Genomic DNA, 19,846 nt, shown 5'->3' with positions numbered 1-19,846 from the left:
GGAAATGTTCATCCTGGAGTTTAGTTACCAGTGGTGTACCACAAGGATCTCTTTTGGGGCCATTGCTGTTTGTCACTTTTATAAATGACTTAGATGAGGGTGTAGAAGGATGCGTTAGTAAATTTACGGAATACACTAAGGTTGGTGGAGTTGTGGATAATGCTGAAGGATGTTGCAGGTTATAAAGGTACATAGGTAAGCTACAGAGCTGGGCTGAGAGATTGTAAATGGAGATTAATGTGGAAAAATCCAAAGTGATTCACTTTGGAAGGAGTAACAGGAATGTAGAGTACTGGCTAATGGTAAGATTCTTGGTAGTGAAGGTGAGCAGAGGGATCTCTGTGTCCATGTATATAGATCCTTGAAAGTTGCCACCCAGATTGATAGGGTTGTTAAGAAGGCATACAGAGTGTTAGTTTTTAATTGGTAAAAAGATTGATTTTTGGAACCATGAGGTCATGTTGCAACTGTACAAAACTCTGATGCGGCCGCACTTGGGATGTTCCATACAGTTCTGGTCACCGCATTATAAGAAGGGCGTGGAAGCTTTTGGAAAGGGTTCAGAGGTGACTTATTAGGATGTTGCCTGGTATGGAGGGAAGGTCTTATGAGGAAAGGCTGAGGGACTTGAAGCCGTTTTCATTGGAGAGAAGACAGATGAACCGTGACTTATTGAAGCATCCAAGATAATCAGAGGGTTAGATCGGGTGGACAGTGAGAGCCTTTTTCTTCGGATGGTGATGGCTCGCACAAAGGGACGTAGCTTTATATTGAGGGGTGATAGATATAGGACAGATGTCAGAGGTAGTTTGTTTACTCAGAGTAGTAAGGTAGTGGAACATACTGCCGGCAACAGTAGTAGACGTGTCAACTTTAAGGGCATTTAAATGGTCATTGTGTAAACATAGATCATAATGGTGTAGTGTAGGATAGATAGGCTTTAGATTGGTTCCACAGTTTACCTCAACATCAAGGGCTGAAGGGCCTGTACTGCGCTGTAATGTTTTATGTTCTTTATTTCCTCAAAATGAAAATTTGGGCTAGTTAATGATTTATAATTTTCTTTTTTTAAAAATCGTTTCTAGAAGATTAGTGTATTAATTTTCTGCTGTGAACCAGTTTTGACTAGAAGTTGTTTGCATTCCAAATTATTTTTAGCGGTCAATTTGACCATATCCATGGGACAATTTTACATAAACTGACAATGTGAATCACTTAACCATTTTAATAAGTTGTTTGAGTTTTATTAAGTGTACTGAGATTTACACTGCAGTTTTCATTTGACAAGCCAGTTTTATGAACTGGCATAGCCCTTTTTTTTCTAAGTTAGTATAAATTTAGCTTTAGTAAGTTTGAAAGCAAATATTTACATTATCAACCTGAGCTGGATTGAAATTGAGATAGGAGGCTGTTGCACCATTTATTATGGGCTAAGTCCCAACTGGCCTCTGGCTATCAAAGTCCAGGATTGTAAGTAGTATATGAAAATAAAGCTCCCCTCTATCAATTTGTGACTGATACTGCAATGCTGCCAGTGTTTCTCTATAAAATTCAAATCTGTTATTAAAATGGTTGTGATCCACATTATCAGTTTATGAAAACTGTCATATGGTCAAATGATTGTTGATAATTTGGCATGCAAACAAAGTTGAGTTGAAACTGGTTCATAGCCAAATGTTAATAATTGTGATTAATTGGCAAAAGCAATGCTATTCTTCAATAATTTCTGGATTAATAATACAGCCTTTTTTTAAGCAGCAGTTTAACTCTTCTTGGCCCTTGTTAGTCATGAAATATTTGTTCCATGCTCAATGACCTGGAAACTATGTATGTGGTTTCCATCTCCACATTGTGTCTCCAATGGTTCTGCCATATGAACTGAAAATTTGTAAGATTGATTTTGAAACCAGAAGTGTAATAAATCAAATATTCAGCCAACATGCAGATACGGTGTAGCAGAATACAGGTTCGCTTTTGTTGCTTTCCTTGAAAGGAAGTTCCAATTCCTGTCAACGTATGAATTGGGTGCAGGAATAGGCAGTTCAGCCCCTTGAGGTTTCTTCACCATTTGACAGCATTGTGGCCACTCATTGCAGCTTCTACTTTCCTGTCTGGCCCCGCTATTCTTGCTATCTGGGTCATTTGAAGAAAAAATCAACAAGTATGAATCAAAATTAAAGCTCTGTACAGAAAGGAAAGTCTTTAATATACACGCCACAGCTGCCCTCATAAAAGCTAATATTGCGTTGGCAAAGCCAAAATGCGCATTAATGTTTTAGTCTTGTGGTAATAAATTGTGTGTTTTGATATCTGGTGGTGGTAGTGGGGGGGGGGGGGGGGGGGGGGAATTCCAATATACCAAAGAGCAATCTGGACATGTTCGCAAACAATGAGGTCAAAATGACTGAAAATCATTCAAGTTTCATTTTCTGATGAAATAGGCATCCAGTATTTTCCTGCTTTGTTACCTTGCATGCACATGTGAAGGAAGATGAGAGTCTAGAAGATAGAAGATTATGGCATATGCAACAGCTGTATAGTATTTTTGAGATGTAGGAAAGGCTAGATTTGCTTTTTTTTAGCATACAACTGCAAAAATGTAATTACAGCTCTGTGCAGTCATGGAATCTTCATGACCCTTGGGTAGCTAATGGGTGGAACAGGTCAGAAAGGCTTCATGGTGTTATGTCAAATTCTCTAGCTGATCAGTAAGTACATGTTGGACTGCAGCCAGTGTGGGAAGATGAAATGATTACTGTATTTTTCTGATTGCCCAAATTAAGGCTTTGTGGTAATAGGCAGACTCCTGTTGCATGGGTTCAAAATGGGGCTTTCAAGAAATTGGTTTTCTTCTTTCTCTTTCCTTTTTTTCAGAAGTAGATAAGAGAAGATATGTATCATGAAAAAAATGTGACTGATTATTTTCAAACAACTATTTCCTCTTCAGGAGGCTGTATACTTTGGATTCCAACATCTGTAGTTTTTTTTTGTCTCCATTTCCTGTTCATATTGGACGTTAACTATCTCCCTCTTTTTCTGCCGTTTGTAGTTGAAGTTGGAAAACAATTTTAACTTTGATACGAAGTGTAGTACTTGAGCATTGACCCTTGCTCAGGATAGGTCAGATGATGAATAGGGAAAGATGATCTTGTATCTATTTGGTAGCTTGCCATATTGCTTGGGTGGTCTTATACAGCATCTCGCTATTGTTTTCCAGTGGAGTACAATTTATTTTATTCTTGCATGGGATGCAGGGATTTCTAGCAAGGCTGGCCTTTGTTGCCTGTTCCGAATTGCCCTTTCCTGTTCCTTGGATGCTGCCTAGCCTGCTGTGCTTTAACCAGCAACACATTTTCAGCTGTGATCTCCAGCATCTGCAGACCTCACTTTTTACTTGAAGATTTTAACCTACTGCGAATCCTCTTGCAAGGATGCCTTCCTTGTAGAAGCTCTCTTCCTCCCTCTACAAGGATTTCAGTGAGTCTCTCTCTCACTGCACCCCCCAGGTCATCATCTCTGCACAGAAGCTCTTCAGCCACGTTCTTAAACAGATCTTAGCCTGCTTGGCACCCTCTCCTCATTCCTGATGAAGGGCTTATGCCCGAAACGTCGAGTTTCCTGTTCCTTGGATGCTGCCTAGCCTGCTGTGCTTTAACCAGCAACACATTTTCAGCTTTAAACAGATTAACTCTGGAGGCCACTTTAAAGCGCAGTTAAGAGTCTGACACGTTGCTGTGCATTTGAGGTTGGAAGCAGGCAAAACCAGATAAGAATAGTGATTTCTTTTCAGAGATGACCTATTAGCTTTCAATTCCAAATGTTAATGCATTCAAGTTTTACCATCTGCCACTCACCTGGGCTGTGGATTAGCAATTCAGTGGTATTTCCGGTCTGAAGGGAGTTGCCAGGATGCAGTTGGGATGATCAGTTCATTAAGGCGAGCGTCCGTTTCTGTTTTAATTGGAGTGTGGGTTTTTAACATCCGTTGAACGATAAAGATGGGGTCTCAGTTTAATGTTTCACGGCAAGGAGCGATGTAATAATTCTTTCACAATACACAAGATTATCAGTTTTGGACGTGCTCAATCCTGCATTGGCACCTAAATCAGAAAATGTAATCACATCTGTACCTGTCTGTATTGTCTTGGTGATTCAGATTGAAAACTGTATGGTTTTGTGTTTCATTGTTATGGGCTTTGAGTCAATAGTTCATTTTTTGAAAACAGAACAAAAAAACCTGCAAAAAGTGGTTGCCTGTGGATTGCCTGATTTATTTTTGTCGATTAAAATTACTCTCATCTGAATAGGAGACAAAAAGGATATTGCAGATTTAAGAATCGATGTCTTTCCTGAATCTAATCTGAATGGATAATTTCAAAATGAAATGGCTCATTCCTTACACAAGGACATTGGCTGACTCGGACTCTCAGGGTGTCGAACAACAACACAGGATACTGAAATAGGAGAAAGTGAGGACTGCAGATGCTGGAGATCAGAGCTGAAAATGTGTTGCTGGAAAAGCGCAGCAGGTCAGGCAGCATCCAAGGATCAGGAGAGTCAACGTTTCGGGTGCAGAAGGGCTCATGCCTGCACATCGACGTTCCTGCTCCTTGGATGCTTCCAGCAACACATTTTCAACCCAGGATACTGAAATAAACAGGCATCGCCAAAATACTTTGAACTTACAGAAGTCACATGAGCAAAACCAATTGGGTTTTCTGCTTTTATTAAAAAAAACAAAAGTTGCTTACAGACAGTGTAGTCCACTGAAAAGCATTGAACGTGTTGTAAACAATCCAAGCAGTCAAATGAATAAATGGCAATACACTGAAACTGAATGAATGATGCCCCAACTTGCTCTGACTTTAAATTCACTTGAGAAGTTACCTCCTGGAAAGTCAACTATAAGAAACTTAACAGCTTACCGACAATCCTTTGCTTTACAAATTCCATTTCAAATTAAAACATAACCTTCATCTAAGAATGTAAAAGTCCATCACACAAGACACTGGAATTATTTTCATGTGTATTGCTTTAAATTAATCTGCATCCACTCTGTGTTTGTGAGCAAGACATGGCTTTGTGTGATGTATTTATTTTAAAGTTCACAGAGCTTGTTGCTGGAATTACTTAATGAGGATGCTCACTCTTCAGGGCAAGAAAACACCACCTACCTTTTTTACATACCAATATGCTGTTCACAAGAAGTTAAAGAAGCATTTAAGTTCTATCCATGATATTTGGCTTTAAGGTCATAATTAACAATAAAGTTTTTTATTTCATTTGTGGAGGCATCACAACTGTTCTTCCATGCTGAGCAGATATTTGACACTTTTTGCAGAGCATAATAAATTTCATAGTAATTTAACAACCCAAATAATTAAATTTATTGGTAGTCTGTCAAGTAGTTTGAGTTGAAACATTAAAAATTCCTCTAACTTTAGTAAACCAAACTTATCCTAAAATGCCAACTTCTATACAAGATGTAAAGTCTCTAAAATTACTCTTTTAAAAACTGAACTTGCCACTCTGAATTCTGATTTTTTTTCTCTGTAAGAACAGCCTCGCAACATACACTCCCTTGATTGATGACTTGCATTGTAAAGTGGGTAATGATTACTCCAACATTAATGCCCCTTTGTTCATTCCTTGGAAATCCACACATGACTTGGAACAAGTGGGTGTGTTTTTTTATTTTATGCCAAGTTGGAAAATTTAACGATCAAGGTTTGGTAAGTCTATACTAATCTGCTTGGTAATGTTTTATTTTACAAAGTATATCTGCGGCACATGAACTCTTGCTTAAAAGATGCAGGAGACTAAAAAGTGACTAATCTGGTGACTTTTATAATTCCATTAACAAAACAACTAGATTTGAAGTAACTCTAAATGAGTTGTTTAGTTATCCGTCATGTTTTAGAGACTGCAGATGAGTTGTAAATTACTCAGAACTTCTGGTAGTTTTTCAATGTTTTACATTTTGCAGCAATACACAAAGATAATGGGAAGTACTGTGCTAAAATATTGTTTTACGGCTGATTTTTCTTGAAAGTAATTTATTTAAATTATCCTTGCAAAGGCAAGTTCCTGCCACAGATTATGGCTATCACCTTATTGGAAATGTAGGTATCAATTTACAAACTGCAACAAAAACCCAAAAGAGTAAATTTCTTCTGACTTCGCTTTTGTGACACACATTTCAATTGCTGTGCCTTTTCCATCATTGTTTCAGCACAGCTGTGCCTAGCAAATGCCTCGTGCATCAACTGTTTTCATGGCTAATGGCAGCCTTTTGTTCTTCATTTATTCACCATCTAGAATTGTGTTTCATTGGTACCCTTTCCCCTGCTTCTGTGGGAGGACAATGAAAGGAATGCATTCATCGTAAGCTTTTAGATAAATGAGAACATTGACATTTAAGGATTGCAACTTCAAATGTGAACATAAATTATGATCAATGTGCAGAAAAACCATTTTCATTAATGAAAATGCCTGCATATCTTTAACCTTTTCATCAGTCGTGTACCTTGCTCTACTTTGTGTAATGTTATGAGGGTTGAAAGGGTTAATGCTTAACGGTGCCTTGAGCAATCCCCAGCATCATGATGTCAAAGAGACTTGGTTGGAGAACAACTTAGGATCTATCATCAGGTTCTTCCTAATAGTCTTTGTCACTGTCTATTGTTAGTTGTACCCAGATTGTACCATCCAATAAACCACAACTATATAATACTAGCATCTCTTCTCATTAGGCTAACGAGTGGTTTTATTCCACCAAGCTAGACCAAAAAGGTACTCAAGATTTCTCAGGACAGGGAATGGTAGCAGCAAATCCATCACAGCTCATACAATACGATCAGCAGTTGCAAGCATTCATTTTAGAAGATACCTGCAATTGGATATGTATCTATATTAAGTCTATCTATCCCACATTCTGCCTTAATCAATCCCATACCAGTGAAATACTAAACTGTGGCCTTGCCAGTCTCAACCTTGTTTCGAGAGATTTTTTTTTAAGAACATCTGTCAGATAAGTTACAAATGCAAGAATACATTTTCTTCATTCCTAGCAGGAGCAGCAGATACTTGATAGCCATATAACCTCTAAAGATCATGAGTCAGTTTTCTAATGCACCTCGAGTTGGAAGAATATTTGGCTTTAAATTTCCCTCATGCTCTCAAGACTATATGTACATGAAGTAAAATAATTTTTTCATGTCTTTTTAAATGGGTGCATTAAACCAGACACCCCCAGCTGAAATGTATCCCGAGGGGGATGCACCAGTGCGACAAGTGCCTGCAGAGCTTACACTCTGACCTTTAAATTGAACACTTAATCGACATGCAGTCTCATAACTAACAGAATGCATTGTTTTTAAATGTATTGGTGGGATGTGGTTGTTGCTGGATGCTTATTATTCATTTTTAATTGCCCTTGAGAAGATGGTGGTGGTTATTTGGGTCTTGTCTTCATTGGTCCTCCAAATGTGCGCAATATGGAAACTCTATATCTTGTTACTCGTTCAAAGCAACCATGAAAAGCTATTGCAGACCTTTTTCAGTGATTTGTCACAGGGAAAGCCAGAATGTTGATTTTTAGCAGCAGTAATATGTACCCGCATCAGAATGATGTGCAAGTTGGAACTCACCAATTTGCCATTCCGATAATATCAGACAGCTTACTAGTATATACATAGTTTACATTTCCTTTATGTTGCACTTTAGTTTGGAGTAAGTGTTATCAACAATACTTTATAATGAGGACACTGTTAAATAAGTGTTTATTTATTTGATATTATTTGATTTGCTGTGAACGTTATGCCTGACCAGAGGTGGGCTGGGTTGAGTTCAGTTACATCCCAGTTGACTGGGCAAAGAATAGACATTGGATTTAGGACTCTTTTATGCTATACTTTACTGATATTGATGCATTTAAAATTCCTTAGATTGAAAGTTGAAACACTCACCCAATAACGCAAGATTATTTTTTCAAACAGGAACACAAGCATCATATCTGAGAAATGTACCAATATTTTCAGAATGTATCTTCTCCCTGTAGATTACTTTACTTCCAGAGGGTGTATGACTTCTAAAATTGGTTAATCCTATTACATTAAATTAGATTCCCTACAGTATGAAAACAGGCCCTTCAGCCCAACAAGTCCACATTGGCCCTCCAAAGTGTAACCCATCCAGACCCATTCCCCTATCCTATATTCCCCTTGACTAATGCACCTAACACTATAGGCAATTTAGCATGGCCAGTCCACCTGACCTGCACATCTTTGGATTGTGGGAGGAAACTGGAGCACCCAGAGGAAACCCATGCAGACACAGGGAGAATGTGCAAACTCCACACAGACTGTGGAGGCAGGAATCGAACCTGGGTCTGTGGCGCTGAGGAGCAGCAGTGCTAGCCACTGTACTGCCCCATTTGCAATATTATCAACCTGTAACTCATAACATTTTATTTAACTAATGGTTGCTTAGTACCTACTTCCTAATGGCTTCCACTGTTCAGTAATTCCAGTAGAACTAGATAACATTCTTCAGTAGTTAAATTATACTCTTAACTAAGATTACATTTTCATCCATAAGATGAAGCTAACAATAAATCATTGAAGTTTTTAAGTTGGTGAAAACCCATCCACCTGTACGGAGTTACACTTAAAATGGTGCACCTCCTCACCCCATCTAGTGACCAGAGTAAATGAGTGCAAACAAATAAAATATACACTTATTCAGTAATATGGTGATACTGGTATTTTACAGAATATAGTCAGTCATACAGCATGGAAACAGACCCTTCGGTCCAACTAGTTCATGCTGGCCATGTTCCCAAACTAAACTAGTCCCACAGACTTCATTTGGCCCATATCTCTCCAGTCCTGCCCTACTTTTGCACTTGGCCAAAATGTCATTTAAATGTTGTGACTGTACCTGCATCTGTCACTTCCTCTGGCTGTTCATTCCACATATGAACCATCCTCTATTTTAAAAAAGTTGCTCCCATGTCATTTTTAAATCATTCCTCTCATCTTAAAAATATGCCACCCCCCCCCCCCCCAAAAACTTTGAACTCTCCATGTTTGCTATTCACCTAGTCTATGCCTCTCATGATTTTGTAAACTTGTATAAGGTCACTCCGCAACCATCCATGCTCCGGTGTTTTTTAAAAAAGTTCCCAACCTATCCAGCCTCTCCTTATCAAACTGAAATCATCCATTCCTGGCAACACCCTGGTAAGTCTTTTCTGAACTCTCTCCAGTTTAATAATATCCTTCCTATAACAGGGCGACCAGAACTGCGCACAGTACTCCAGAAGAGGCTTCACCAATGTCCTGTACAAACTCAAAATGATATCCCAATTGCTGTACTCTAAGGTCTCATCTATGAAAGACAAGTGTGTTACATGCCACCTGAACCACCCTGTCTACATGTGGCACAAATTTCAAAGAATTATGTACATGAACCTCAAGGTGTCTCTATTTTGCAGCATTACCCAGGGCCAGGCCATTAATTGTAGAAGTCCTGCCCTACTCTCTATCTTCCAGTCTTCAGTCCATTGACCCAATTGATCAAGATCTCTTTGTAAACTTAGATAACTATCTTTGCTGCCCACAATACCACCAGTTTTGGTGTTATCCACAAATCTACTAACCATGCCTTCGAAACTCTTATCCACATCATATATATAAGTTTTGTTCTATATATGCTGTACTCGAGTAGGAGCTAAATTTCTCAAAGCTGTCTGTCCAGTCTTCTCCTGGGTTCATTTTAAAAATAAGGTCTTATAGACGTAAAACAGAATATATTAAACATAGGTACCAGATTAGTCATTTTTTTTGCCATGGAGACATAGATATCTCTGGGTAATTGGGACAAGCAAACATCTCAGAGCTTGATGAAAAGGAGGGGAAAACAACAGATGCAGCCATGGGGAGAATGTTCACAAGTTAACTGTGAAAGTTTGCTCTTTAAGTTAACTTCTCTTGTGCTGAAGCATTGGTTGTCAATAATTATATTAATAAATAGTGCATTATTGCAGAATTCTTAATGAAAAGTGTTACGAACAGATGAGGGATTGAATTGCTTTCCTTTCTCCTTAATTGTAACAGGTTTACTTAAAATTTGGAAAATAGACTTGCAATCACCAATTGCATGTATGCAGTTAACTATTTGTGCTGGATTAGCCAGATAAGTTTCAAACAGAATAAGAGTTTAACTTTATTTTTGTGAAACCTGACCACTGTGTAACAATTTCAACATCAATACAAGGTCCAAAACACAATGCTAATGACAGGATTGCTATGGTCTATTAGTGCACAGATATTCTGAATGAGCATTACAACCCAGTGCCATTCCCCTTCCTCTTTCCCTATAACCCAGAATATTCTTTCAATTTAACTGATCATCTAGTATACTCTCATAAAAAGTTGTTGCGTACCTTGATTCTTTGGCAAATTACCTTTACTCTGTGTATGTCTCATACCCCGTTCTTTTATGAGAGCTTCTCCTGTTGATGCATGCACACACATAACTTCTCTCTACCTGTTAGTAGAAGTCCAAAGATTCATTCCATAGTCCAAAATGTAGCTTGGGTTTGTTTCTGCACTCATTTGTTAATATTGGCTTCATGGCTTCCAGAGAGTAGATATTAAGTAATGTTCTTTGTTTTCTGAAAAAGTGTAATATTGGACATGCAATGTTATCTGTGGAGAATAAAAACAGTTGATGCCAGACCTTCTGTGTTTCTCTAGTACTTCTTGCTTTACTTATGATTAGACTGTACTGTCTTTAAATCAGTTTTTGCTTCGAGACACTTGTGTCTCCATGCATTGGAATGTGCTTTATATAGTGTTACAAACAACAGCCATTTTAGTGTGAACTACTCTCCCTTTGTTTCAATGAAATATCCTTACACAGATGAAACTGCTGTTTAAAAATGTGAATCCAATGAATAAAAGTCCAAATTAATATTTGAGCTCATTTTCAGGGAAGTATGTTCTTTATCTAAATTAAACTTAATTAAGTATTGTCTGACAAATATTATTCTGCTATAATCTAGCAAACTCACTTTTAAATATCCAAAGAAATAAAATGCAACCTTTTAAACAAGTGTCTAATTGAAAAATATCAGATGACAGGTGATATTTCTATTATGCTCATGTAGAAAACATCTTGAAATGCCTGAAGAAGTGAATAGTGGATGAACTTTTGTAACATTGCAAGTATCCTGACCCATGCCTGCACCCACTTACAGCACTCGTCTTCTCATTGACCTAAATCTCAAGGTCTCTATCAAAGTTAGGTCATATCCATGAGCACTGTTAAAGTCATGGGAAATAACCAGTCCATCTTTGGAAGACCCAGTTAGGTTATTTATGAATACTTTTGATGCAGACATTTCTAATTCTGTCTTCTGTAGTAGCAGTTTCCAATGCTTGGACTGTGTACTTGAAAGCTTGTATACCTTGGGTTTTTCAAGCTATTCTAGATGTGAGTATTAACCACCTTTTTAATACACTGCATAAAATTGATGTTTCTTTTTAAATTTATTTCTATATACCCTTTCCCAACCATTTCTATACCTTCTCAATTACTTTCAAATGAGTGAACTTAATTTTCTAAGTTACTTTCTGTAATGCATTGTCAAGAACAGCTGCCAAAGTAGTTGATGGATTATCCCGACTTTAGAAACTCAGAGTTAATATTTAAGATCTTCCTAATAAGATCAAATTTGAATATTGCTGAAATCTTGGAAGGGAGAATGAAAACTGACCTGTGTCTGTGTTGATCTGGAAATATTTGATGTTGGGATATCTTCAGAAGAAAAAAATGCCATTTTTCATTCATGGAATGTGAGCATCACCGGCTTTGCAAGAATTTATTGCCGATCTCTAATCGCTCTGGAGAGGGGAGTGTTGAGCTGTCTCCTTAGACTGTAAAGACATCCATAGGGCTGTTATGAAGAGAGTTCCAGGATTTTGTGAAGGAACAGCAATATACATACTTTCATCTCAGGATGGTGTATGGGTTGAAAAGGAACTTCAAGTTGTAGTGTTCCCATGTATCTGCTGAGCTCCTCTATCTAGGTGGTAGAAATTGTGGGTTTGAACGGTGTGATTGGAGGAGCCTTGGTGAGTTACACCAGTGCATCTTGTAAATTGTACACATTATTGTCAGTGTACTTTGGCAAAAGAAATGAAGGTTGAAGGTGATGAATGGGTGGCCAATCAAGTGACTTGGATCATTTCAAGCTCCTTGAATATTGTTGGAGTTATACTCACCCAGGCAAGTGGGGAGGATGCTAGGAAGCTTCTGACCTGTGCCTGGTAGATGGTGGACTGAATTTGGAGAGTCAGGGAGTCATTGATAATGCAACTGAAGATAGTTGAACCTTTAGCCTGAGAAACTCCTGCAGTGATGTCCTGAATCTGAGATCATTGACCTCCAAAAATCACCATCACATTCTTTTTGTGCCATATATGACTTCAGTCAGTGGAAAGCTTTCTCCCTGATGCCCATTGACTTTAGTTTTGTTAGGGTTCATTATGTCACACTAAAACTATATAAGTACTTGCAAAGGGTTAGTGTGCAATTATGGAGGAGGAAAAATCTGACTGACTCTGAAATTGTTGTAAATTTTTTGAGTCAGAGTCAAAGAGACATACAGGATGAAAGCAGACCTTAAAGTCCAACTTGTCCATGCTGACCACATATCCTAAACTAACCTAGTCCCCTTTGTCCGCGCTTGGCCCATATCCCTTCAAACCCTTCCTATGAATCCAGTTGACTTATAAATTTTTGTAATTGTACTAGCCTCCACTACTTCCTCCGGCAGATCATTTCATACACACACCACACTCTGTGAAAAAGTTGCTCCTTAGGTCACTTTTTCAATTTTTTTTTCCTTCTCACCTTAAACCTATGCCCTCCAGTTCTGGACTCCCCAATCCCAGGGAAAAGACCTTGTCTATTATCCTATTTGTGCTCCTCATGATTTTATAAAGCTCTGTAAGGTCACGCCTCAGCCTCTGATTGTTCAGGGAAAACAGCCCCAGCCAATTCAACCTCTCCCTATAGCTCAAATCCTCCAACCTTGGCAACGGTCCTTGTAAATCTTTTCTGAACCCTTTCAAGTTTCACATCATCCTTCCAATAGGAAGGAGACCAGAATTGCACACACTTTTCCAAAAGAGGCCGTAACAATGTCCTGTACTCAATGCTGTGACCAATAAAGGAAAGCATACCAAGCGCCACCTTCACTATCCTATCTACCTGAGACTCCACTTTCAAGGAACTATGAACCTGCACTCCAAAGTTTATTTGGAGAGATTGAAATATTTTTCCAACAAATGTGTCATACTGGCCAATGTATAATCAAGACAGGATTTTTTTTAATGGTTATATGCATTTGGATATGTTACTTCAGCTTCTCTGGGTTTATAAATACAATTACTTTCATTGTGTGAACCCTCAAAATTTTAACAAAACATTTTTTATTGACTGTTTTTATAGATTTTTTGACCAGAAAAGGAATTAAGGTTGATGGTGAGAGGGTGGGTAAGTGGAGCTGAAGCCATAAAAAGAGCATCCATGATCATCTTGAATGGTGGAACAGATGGCCTGTTCCTGCTCCTGGTTCTTATTTGTAAAAGTGTAAACCTTCAGTAAAGAAACATTATGCAGCTATTGAGATTTTTAAAAACATTTTCTTCCTGGAATAGGAATGAAATTGGTGATATTTAAAGCCTATTCTTCTTGAGATGGCTGTTCCAATTGAATATCCTTATGTTACATGATGCAAGTCATAACCATATATGTTGGACAATAGATAATAGACAATAGGTGCAGGAGTAGGCCATTCTGCCCTTTGAGCCTGCACCACCATTCAATATGATCATGGCTGATCATCCTTAATGTATCCTGTTCCTGCCTTATTTCCATAACCCTTGATTCCACTATCCTTGAGAGATCGATCCAACTCTTTCTTAAACGAATCCAGAGACTGGGCCTCCACTGCCTCTGGGGCAGAGCATTCCACACAGCCACCACACTCTGGGTGAAGAGGTTTCTCCTCATCTCTGTCCTAAATGGTCTACCGCATATTTTTAAGTTGTGTCCTCTGGTTCGGCACTCGCCCATCAGAGGAAACATGTTTCCTGCCTCCAACGTGTCCAATCCTTTAATAATCTTATGTCTCAATCAGATCCCCTCTCAGTCTTCTAAACTCAAGGGTTACAAGCCCAGTCACTCCAGTCTATCAGCGTAAGGTAGTCCCGTCATTCCAGGAATTGACCTCGTGACCCTACGCTGTACTCCCTCAATAGCCAGAATGGCTTTCCTCAAATTTTGGAGACAAGAACTGCACACAGTACTCCAGGTGTGGTCTCACCAGGGCCCTGTACAGCTGCAGAAGAACCTCTTTGCTTCTATACTCAATCCCTCTTGTTATGAAGGCCAGCATGCTATTAGCCTCCTTCACTACCTTCTGTACCTGCATGCTTACCTTCATTGACTGGTGTACAAGAACACACAGATCTCTCTGTACTGCCCCTTTACCTAAATTAATTCCATTGAGGTAGTAATCTGCCTTCCTGTTCTTGCCACCAAAGTGGATAACCATACATTTATCCACATTAAACTGCATCTGCCATGCATCTGACCACTCGCCTAACCTATCCAGGTCACCCTGTAATCTCCTAACATCCTCCTCATATTTCACCCTGCCAACCAGCTTAGTATTATCAGCAATTTTGCTAATGTTATTACTAATACCATCTTCTATATCATTAACATGTATTGTAAAAAGCTGCGGTCCCAGTACCCCCCTGCGGTACCCCACTGGTCACTGCCTGCCATTCTGGAATGGAACCGTTTATCACTATTCTTTGTTTCCTGTCAGCCAACCAACTTTCAGTCCAAGCTAGTACTTTGCCCCCAATACCATGCGCCCTACTTTTGCTCACTAACCTATGTGGGACTTTATCAAAAGCTTTCTGAAAGTCCAGGTACACTACATCTACTGGATCTCCCTCATCCATCTTCAGAGTTACATCCTCAAAAAATTCCAGAAGGTTAGTCAAGCATGATTTCCTCTTCATAAATCCATGCTGACTCTGACTTATCCTGTTTCTATTATCCAGATGAGTCATAATTTCATCCTTTATAATAGACTCCAGTATCTTTTAATATCAGTTGCAGAGCTCAATTCTCTATGAAACTATAGCTGAATTCAAAACTATAGGTAGTTTGAACTGTATGTGAATATTTGGAATATGATTTTGGAGAAGATTTGTAGCTCAGGTTGTGGATCAGGTTGTAAATTTGAAGCTTACAACCTGAGTGCTTTGTATGAATTATGTCAAAACCATTCAACATTACCACTTGATTAGTTGTCTGTAAGGATGCATCTTAAAGAATTCTAAGAATTTCCAAGAATGCTATTTGATGGTCTTTAGTATCTGTGTAATTTTTCAAGATTGTATAGATTATGTAATATCATTTTCCAAGAATTCCTCTAATGCATGACGTTTCAATTAAATTTGCTTGAAATGTATAAAGAATATTAAAGTCAGCATAGAAAATTTATTAAATTATATATTTTTTAAATACCTGAAATCCGTTATGAAAATATTTGCTAATGTCAATATTACTATAATTGCCACACTCAATAGCTTGGATTTTCCACTAAAAGTAATGGGCTATTGGTAATCAAAATTGTGGGTATGCAAATTGGAAAATAAATGTTAGCCATTGCACAGTCAACATTTTAAACATCAAGATCAGGAAATTACTGACTGTATTGCCCTGTTGCTGCAGAGGTTAGGCCGTATCTTTATAAAACGTGTCAGCATTGAGACGTGAATCGGGCAAAATGGCTGCATTTGTGTAATAGACATGGCGTTAATTATATACAAAGCTTTCACTTGTCATTCCAAGTTTTAACAGCTTGTTACATCTTAACTTCCTTCCTCCTTGGCACTAAAAATTAGCTCCTGCAGTATGACACCTCCATTCCTTTAGGTTTTAATAATTGTTGGAGATTTTAAAATCTTGGGTTGGGCCTTTTTAAATCTGTCAATTTTTTTTTTCTGTCCCTGAATTAGTATTGTGTTAATGATTTTAATTGGCTAACCTGGTTGCGACATTTTGCACACCAAAAACACATCCTTCAATCTGATTAGATACATAACTGTTTGCTGTTTTCAGAAAGGTCCTTGGTCTCTTTAGAAGATGTTGTGTCAGTCTTCTTCTAATCACAACACATTCCAATGCAAAATCCTGAAGAACACCATAAGGCCATTAACCAACAACGAGATTAACTACAAGATTGTATAGACTTCATCTGAGAAGTCCGGTTTCTGTATATTTCTCTGCAGAGAGAAAATTTCTTTATCCAATAAAGGTCGCTGCTTTCAGAATAAATCAGTGCTTTATTCATATTTGTTTTAAAATTTTTGTTCGTCTCAATCAATTGGTTCTCTGTGGTATGATATCCCATGTTACCTTCTGTATAGGTATGTATAGTATATGCTTGGTATTAATAGTGGTCCTCTTGTATTCAGTAAAAAGTCTCTCAAGGTGATGGCCATTTCTATTTGTTTGTCCAGCAAAAGCTTTTATAAATAATTTGTTTATATGAAGCTTCAATCCCAAAAATGCTCCTCTGATTCAGAACCTGAATTGAGGGGAGGAGAGAGGATGTAGAATAGGGAGAGTATTGAAGTTATAGTTAGCATGCAAGATTTTTGAGATCCTTGTGACCTTAAGAGATACTTGCATTAAGAAAATGTACTTTTCAAACTTTGCAGTGTGAAGATTAGCAAAACTCTTCAAATCTGCATCGTAATGTTGTGACTAAGAGGAAATTTAAGTACAGTATCCAATTACCATATTGATGGTTAAAATTGCAAAAACATTTTATTCTAAGGATCTCCATCCCTGATAAAACTGTTTGACTACAATGATGTATTTGGAATGTTACTGGAATCTCTCTTTCTTGAAATGTCATATTGTCGATATAATTTTGCTTTACCTCCTTCCAAAAATCTAATATTTTGTAGCAGCTATATTTGGAGTGTAATGAAAACATATGCAATTTTTTTAATGGGTTCAGTTTCCTTGACATTTTTAATGTGCTTGTACCTGCAGCAAGAGGTAGAGTTGTTCCTCTTCATGTCCTCCTTGAGTGACTATTTTTTGAAGTTAGAAAACTAGATTAGTTTGATACTTCAGGAAGTACAAAATAGAGTTTCAAAGTTACTGTGTCCACCCTTGCCTCTTGTATGACAACAATTCTCGACTATTGGGCTTCCTGGTTTGTCGTCATCTATGAGAAAACCAGTTATTGAGAACAGAAAGAGTCCCAATAGGCCATCTTGAGTAGTGTTTAGATGTGTGTATTTTGACCTTGGATATTTATCTTGGTATTCTAAAACCAGTTTCTGTGCAACTCTTAGTTGCTGCTCGTTCATTAGCTTTCCCCCCCAATCTCTCTCCGGGATTAAGTCGTTTGCATTTATAGCATTACAATGATTATTGTCATACAATAATTTGATCTCTGTGTGTGTATGTATGTATATATATGTATGAATTGCTTTTTTTTCTTTTCCATACTGGTAGGTGCAGAAAATAGCTCGATCAAACCCAGCATTATGTCTGAATCTTCTCGAGACGCGATCGTAAAGCAGTCCATGCAAAATGAGAAGCCAGAATTTGAAAATTTTGGATATGTGGGCATTGATTCCATTCTTGAACAGATGAGAAGGAAAGCTATGAAGCAAGGGTTTGAATTCAATATAATGGTTGTAGGTAAGTTATCAAAGAACAAAAGTTTGCTTTAATTAACCTGATGATCAAATACTTTGAATTTAACACAATAGACATTGAATTGGCCTTGCATGCTTGTGCAATGCGGGATGCTTATGCAAGAGACCATTTGAATCATGGGCTTAAGTCAGTTTGGTTAAGCCACTTTTGATGCACAACAGAATTGAAGCTTGTTCGTTTGAACTAAACAATCTAGAAATATCTTTGAGATCAAAATGGTTATAGGGCATAGGAAAAGAATAGCTGTTTTAGCCCATTGAGTCCCCTCTGCCTTTTTAATACAACCATGGCTGTTTGACCACTGCAATGTCTCTTATCCCCACGACTCTCCAAAACCCTTTACTACTTTGTTTACCAGAAAACTATCAATCTCCAGTCAAACTTTCAAGGAGTTTGGGCCAGGGATGGTATTTGAATAGTGAGTTAGGTGAAATTCTATTTTGGGAACTTGTACAAGATGCATATAGAGAGAATGTTTTGTGTTAAAATCTAATCCTAACTTTAAAATTTATTATCATGTGTATTTTAGTACAGAAATAGCTGTGAGCACAGTGAACAGTGTACAGTGTCACCATTCCCAGCACCATCTTAAGTCCAAAAATATGTAGGTACAACATTTTAGGTGCAAAGTAGAAAAATAGAGAAATGAAGTCTTTAAGTGCTTGGCCATGCTGCGCTTGCATTCCCTCTAAGGGCCCCCTGTCCACTGCCTTAGCCGTTCTTCTCTGCTTTGGCCAGCTCTACGGGAGACCCCAGGCTGCCTGCTCTTGCTGTCACAACAGATGCTGGGGGACGACCTCCCCCACTTTTATGTTGGTCTCGCTCTTCCCACATTGGGCTTGATCACTGACCATTGCAGTCAAGATCCAGACCCCCAGTTGTTGCCACGGTCTGGACGGCACAAAGCGCGCTCTCGAAGGTCCGTTTGATCTCCCCTGCATTTGTCATTGCTGCAAATGCTGGGGGACTTCTCTCACTGCCAAGTTCGGCTCGTTCTCTGCGATGACTCAATCTCCCACGTGCTGCATTCGCTCTCCTCCATACTGCACAAAACTGCTCTCCGTAGAAGATGAATAATCAAAGTCAGAAAAGAAAGCAGTGAAAGAAGAAGATAAGAAAAAGCGAATAGAGCAGACGAGCTCCAGGAAGGAGCCCTTGTGTTGTGTTGCTATTCTGCTGCCATGTTAGACTCAGGGGCATTTTAGAACGAGAAGTCACTGTTTAAAAATAAGAGATCCCACATGTAAGGCAGGGATGAGAATATTTGTTTTGAGGGTAGTGAGTCTTTGGAAGGCTATTTCTCGAAAGGCAAAGGAAGTAAATTCTTTGCCCAGAAGTGGGTAGATTCTTAATCAGCAAAGGGGTGAAAGGTTTCAACAGGAGGTGGGAATGTGGAGTAATCAGTTCTGCATAATCTTAGCAAATATTGGACTACGTTTGAAGGCTTAAGTGGTTTGGGGAGGGCCCATGGCTTTATCTCCTGAGGTGCATTAAAAATAGTCATTTTTATTTTTGACTGCTGCCTTGATGCTGGTGATACTGCAGCAATTTTATTTACCAAGTGAATCTCTCATCTGGGCTTCCACAGATCTTGCAACTGGTGTGCACTTTCAGTGAACAATCCAAGATTTGATGACTTACCCCCTTTGTTTCCAGCCTCAGCATAACTTCTATGGTCGAAAGCGTAAAGGAATAAAACTGGGTTCTTACCATGGCTTCATCTGATCAGTTGCCCGGTTCATTTACAAGATAGGCCATTGTTTCAAGGTGTCAGTTATCCTTATCATTGTTCCTCCAAATGAGACACTTGAAATAATTTACCATCGGCCAGGAGCCCCTCTTTTCCTGAGCAATATAACTTAAAAGCCGAAGACTTGCCAATTCTTTCATTACTAAGTGATGACTTGCTGCTTGCCTGGAACATATTCTAATGCCATGTAATCAGTTTGCCTTAAAAATGGAAGAAAGCTGAAGCAGGTGACATTACCTTTGAAGTTTTACATTGGTGCAG

General features: G+C 38.5%; 1 protein-coding gene across 4 annotated transcripts in view; it reads left to right on the top strand.

Annotated features, from left to right (window-relative positions):
* The window catches only part of LOC132827623 (septin-9-like), a 289,777-nt gene that overhangs the window by 206,838 nt on the left and 63,093 nt on the right, over positions 1-19,846 (top strand). For all 4 annotated transcript variants that reach the window (XM_060844189.1, XM_060844191.1, XM_060844192.1 and 1 more), the window contains one exon: positions 17,629-17,817. In XM_060844189.1, the coding sequence (XP_060700172.1) occupies positions 17,629-17,817 (189 nt within the window). The remainder of the gene's footprint in view (positions 1-17,628; positions 17,818-19,846) is intronic.

The sequence above is a fragment of the Hemiscyllium ocellatum genome, chromosome 25, assembly GCF_020745735.1.
Source record: "Hemiscyllium ocellatum isolate sHemOce1 chromosome 25, sHemOce1.pat.X.cur, whole genome shotgun sequence".
In the NCBI taxonomy this organism is placed as follows: Eukaryota; Metazoa; Chordata; class Chondrichthyes; order Orectolobiformes; family Hemiscylliidae; genus Hemiscyllium; species Hemiscyllium ocellatum.
Note: the sequence above shows the minus strand (reverse complement) of the source record. Positions and strands in the feature narration are given on the sequence as shown.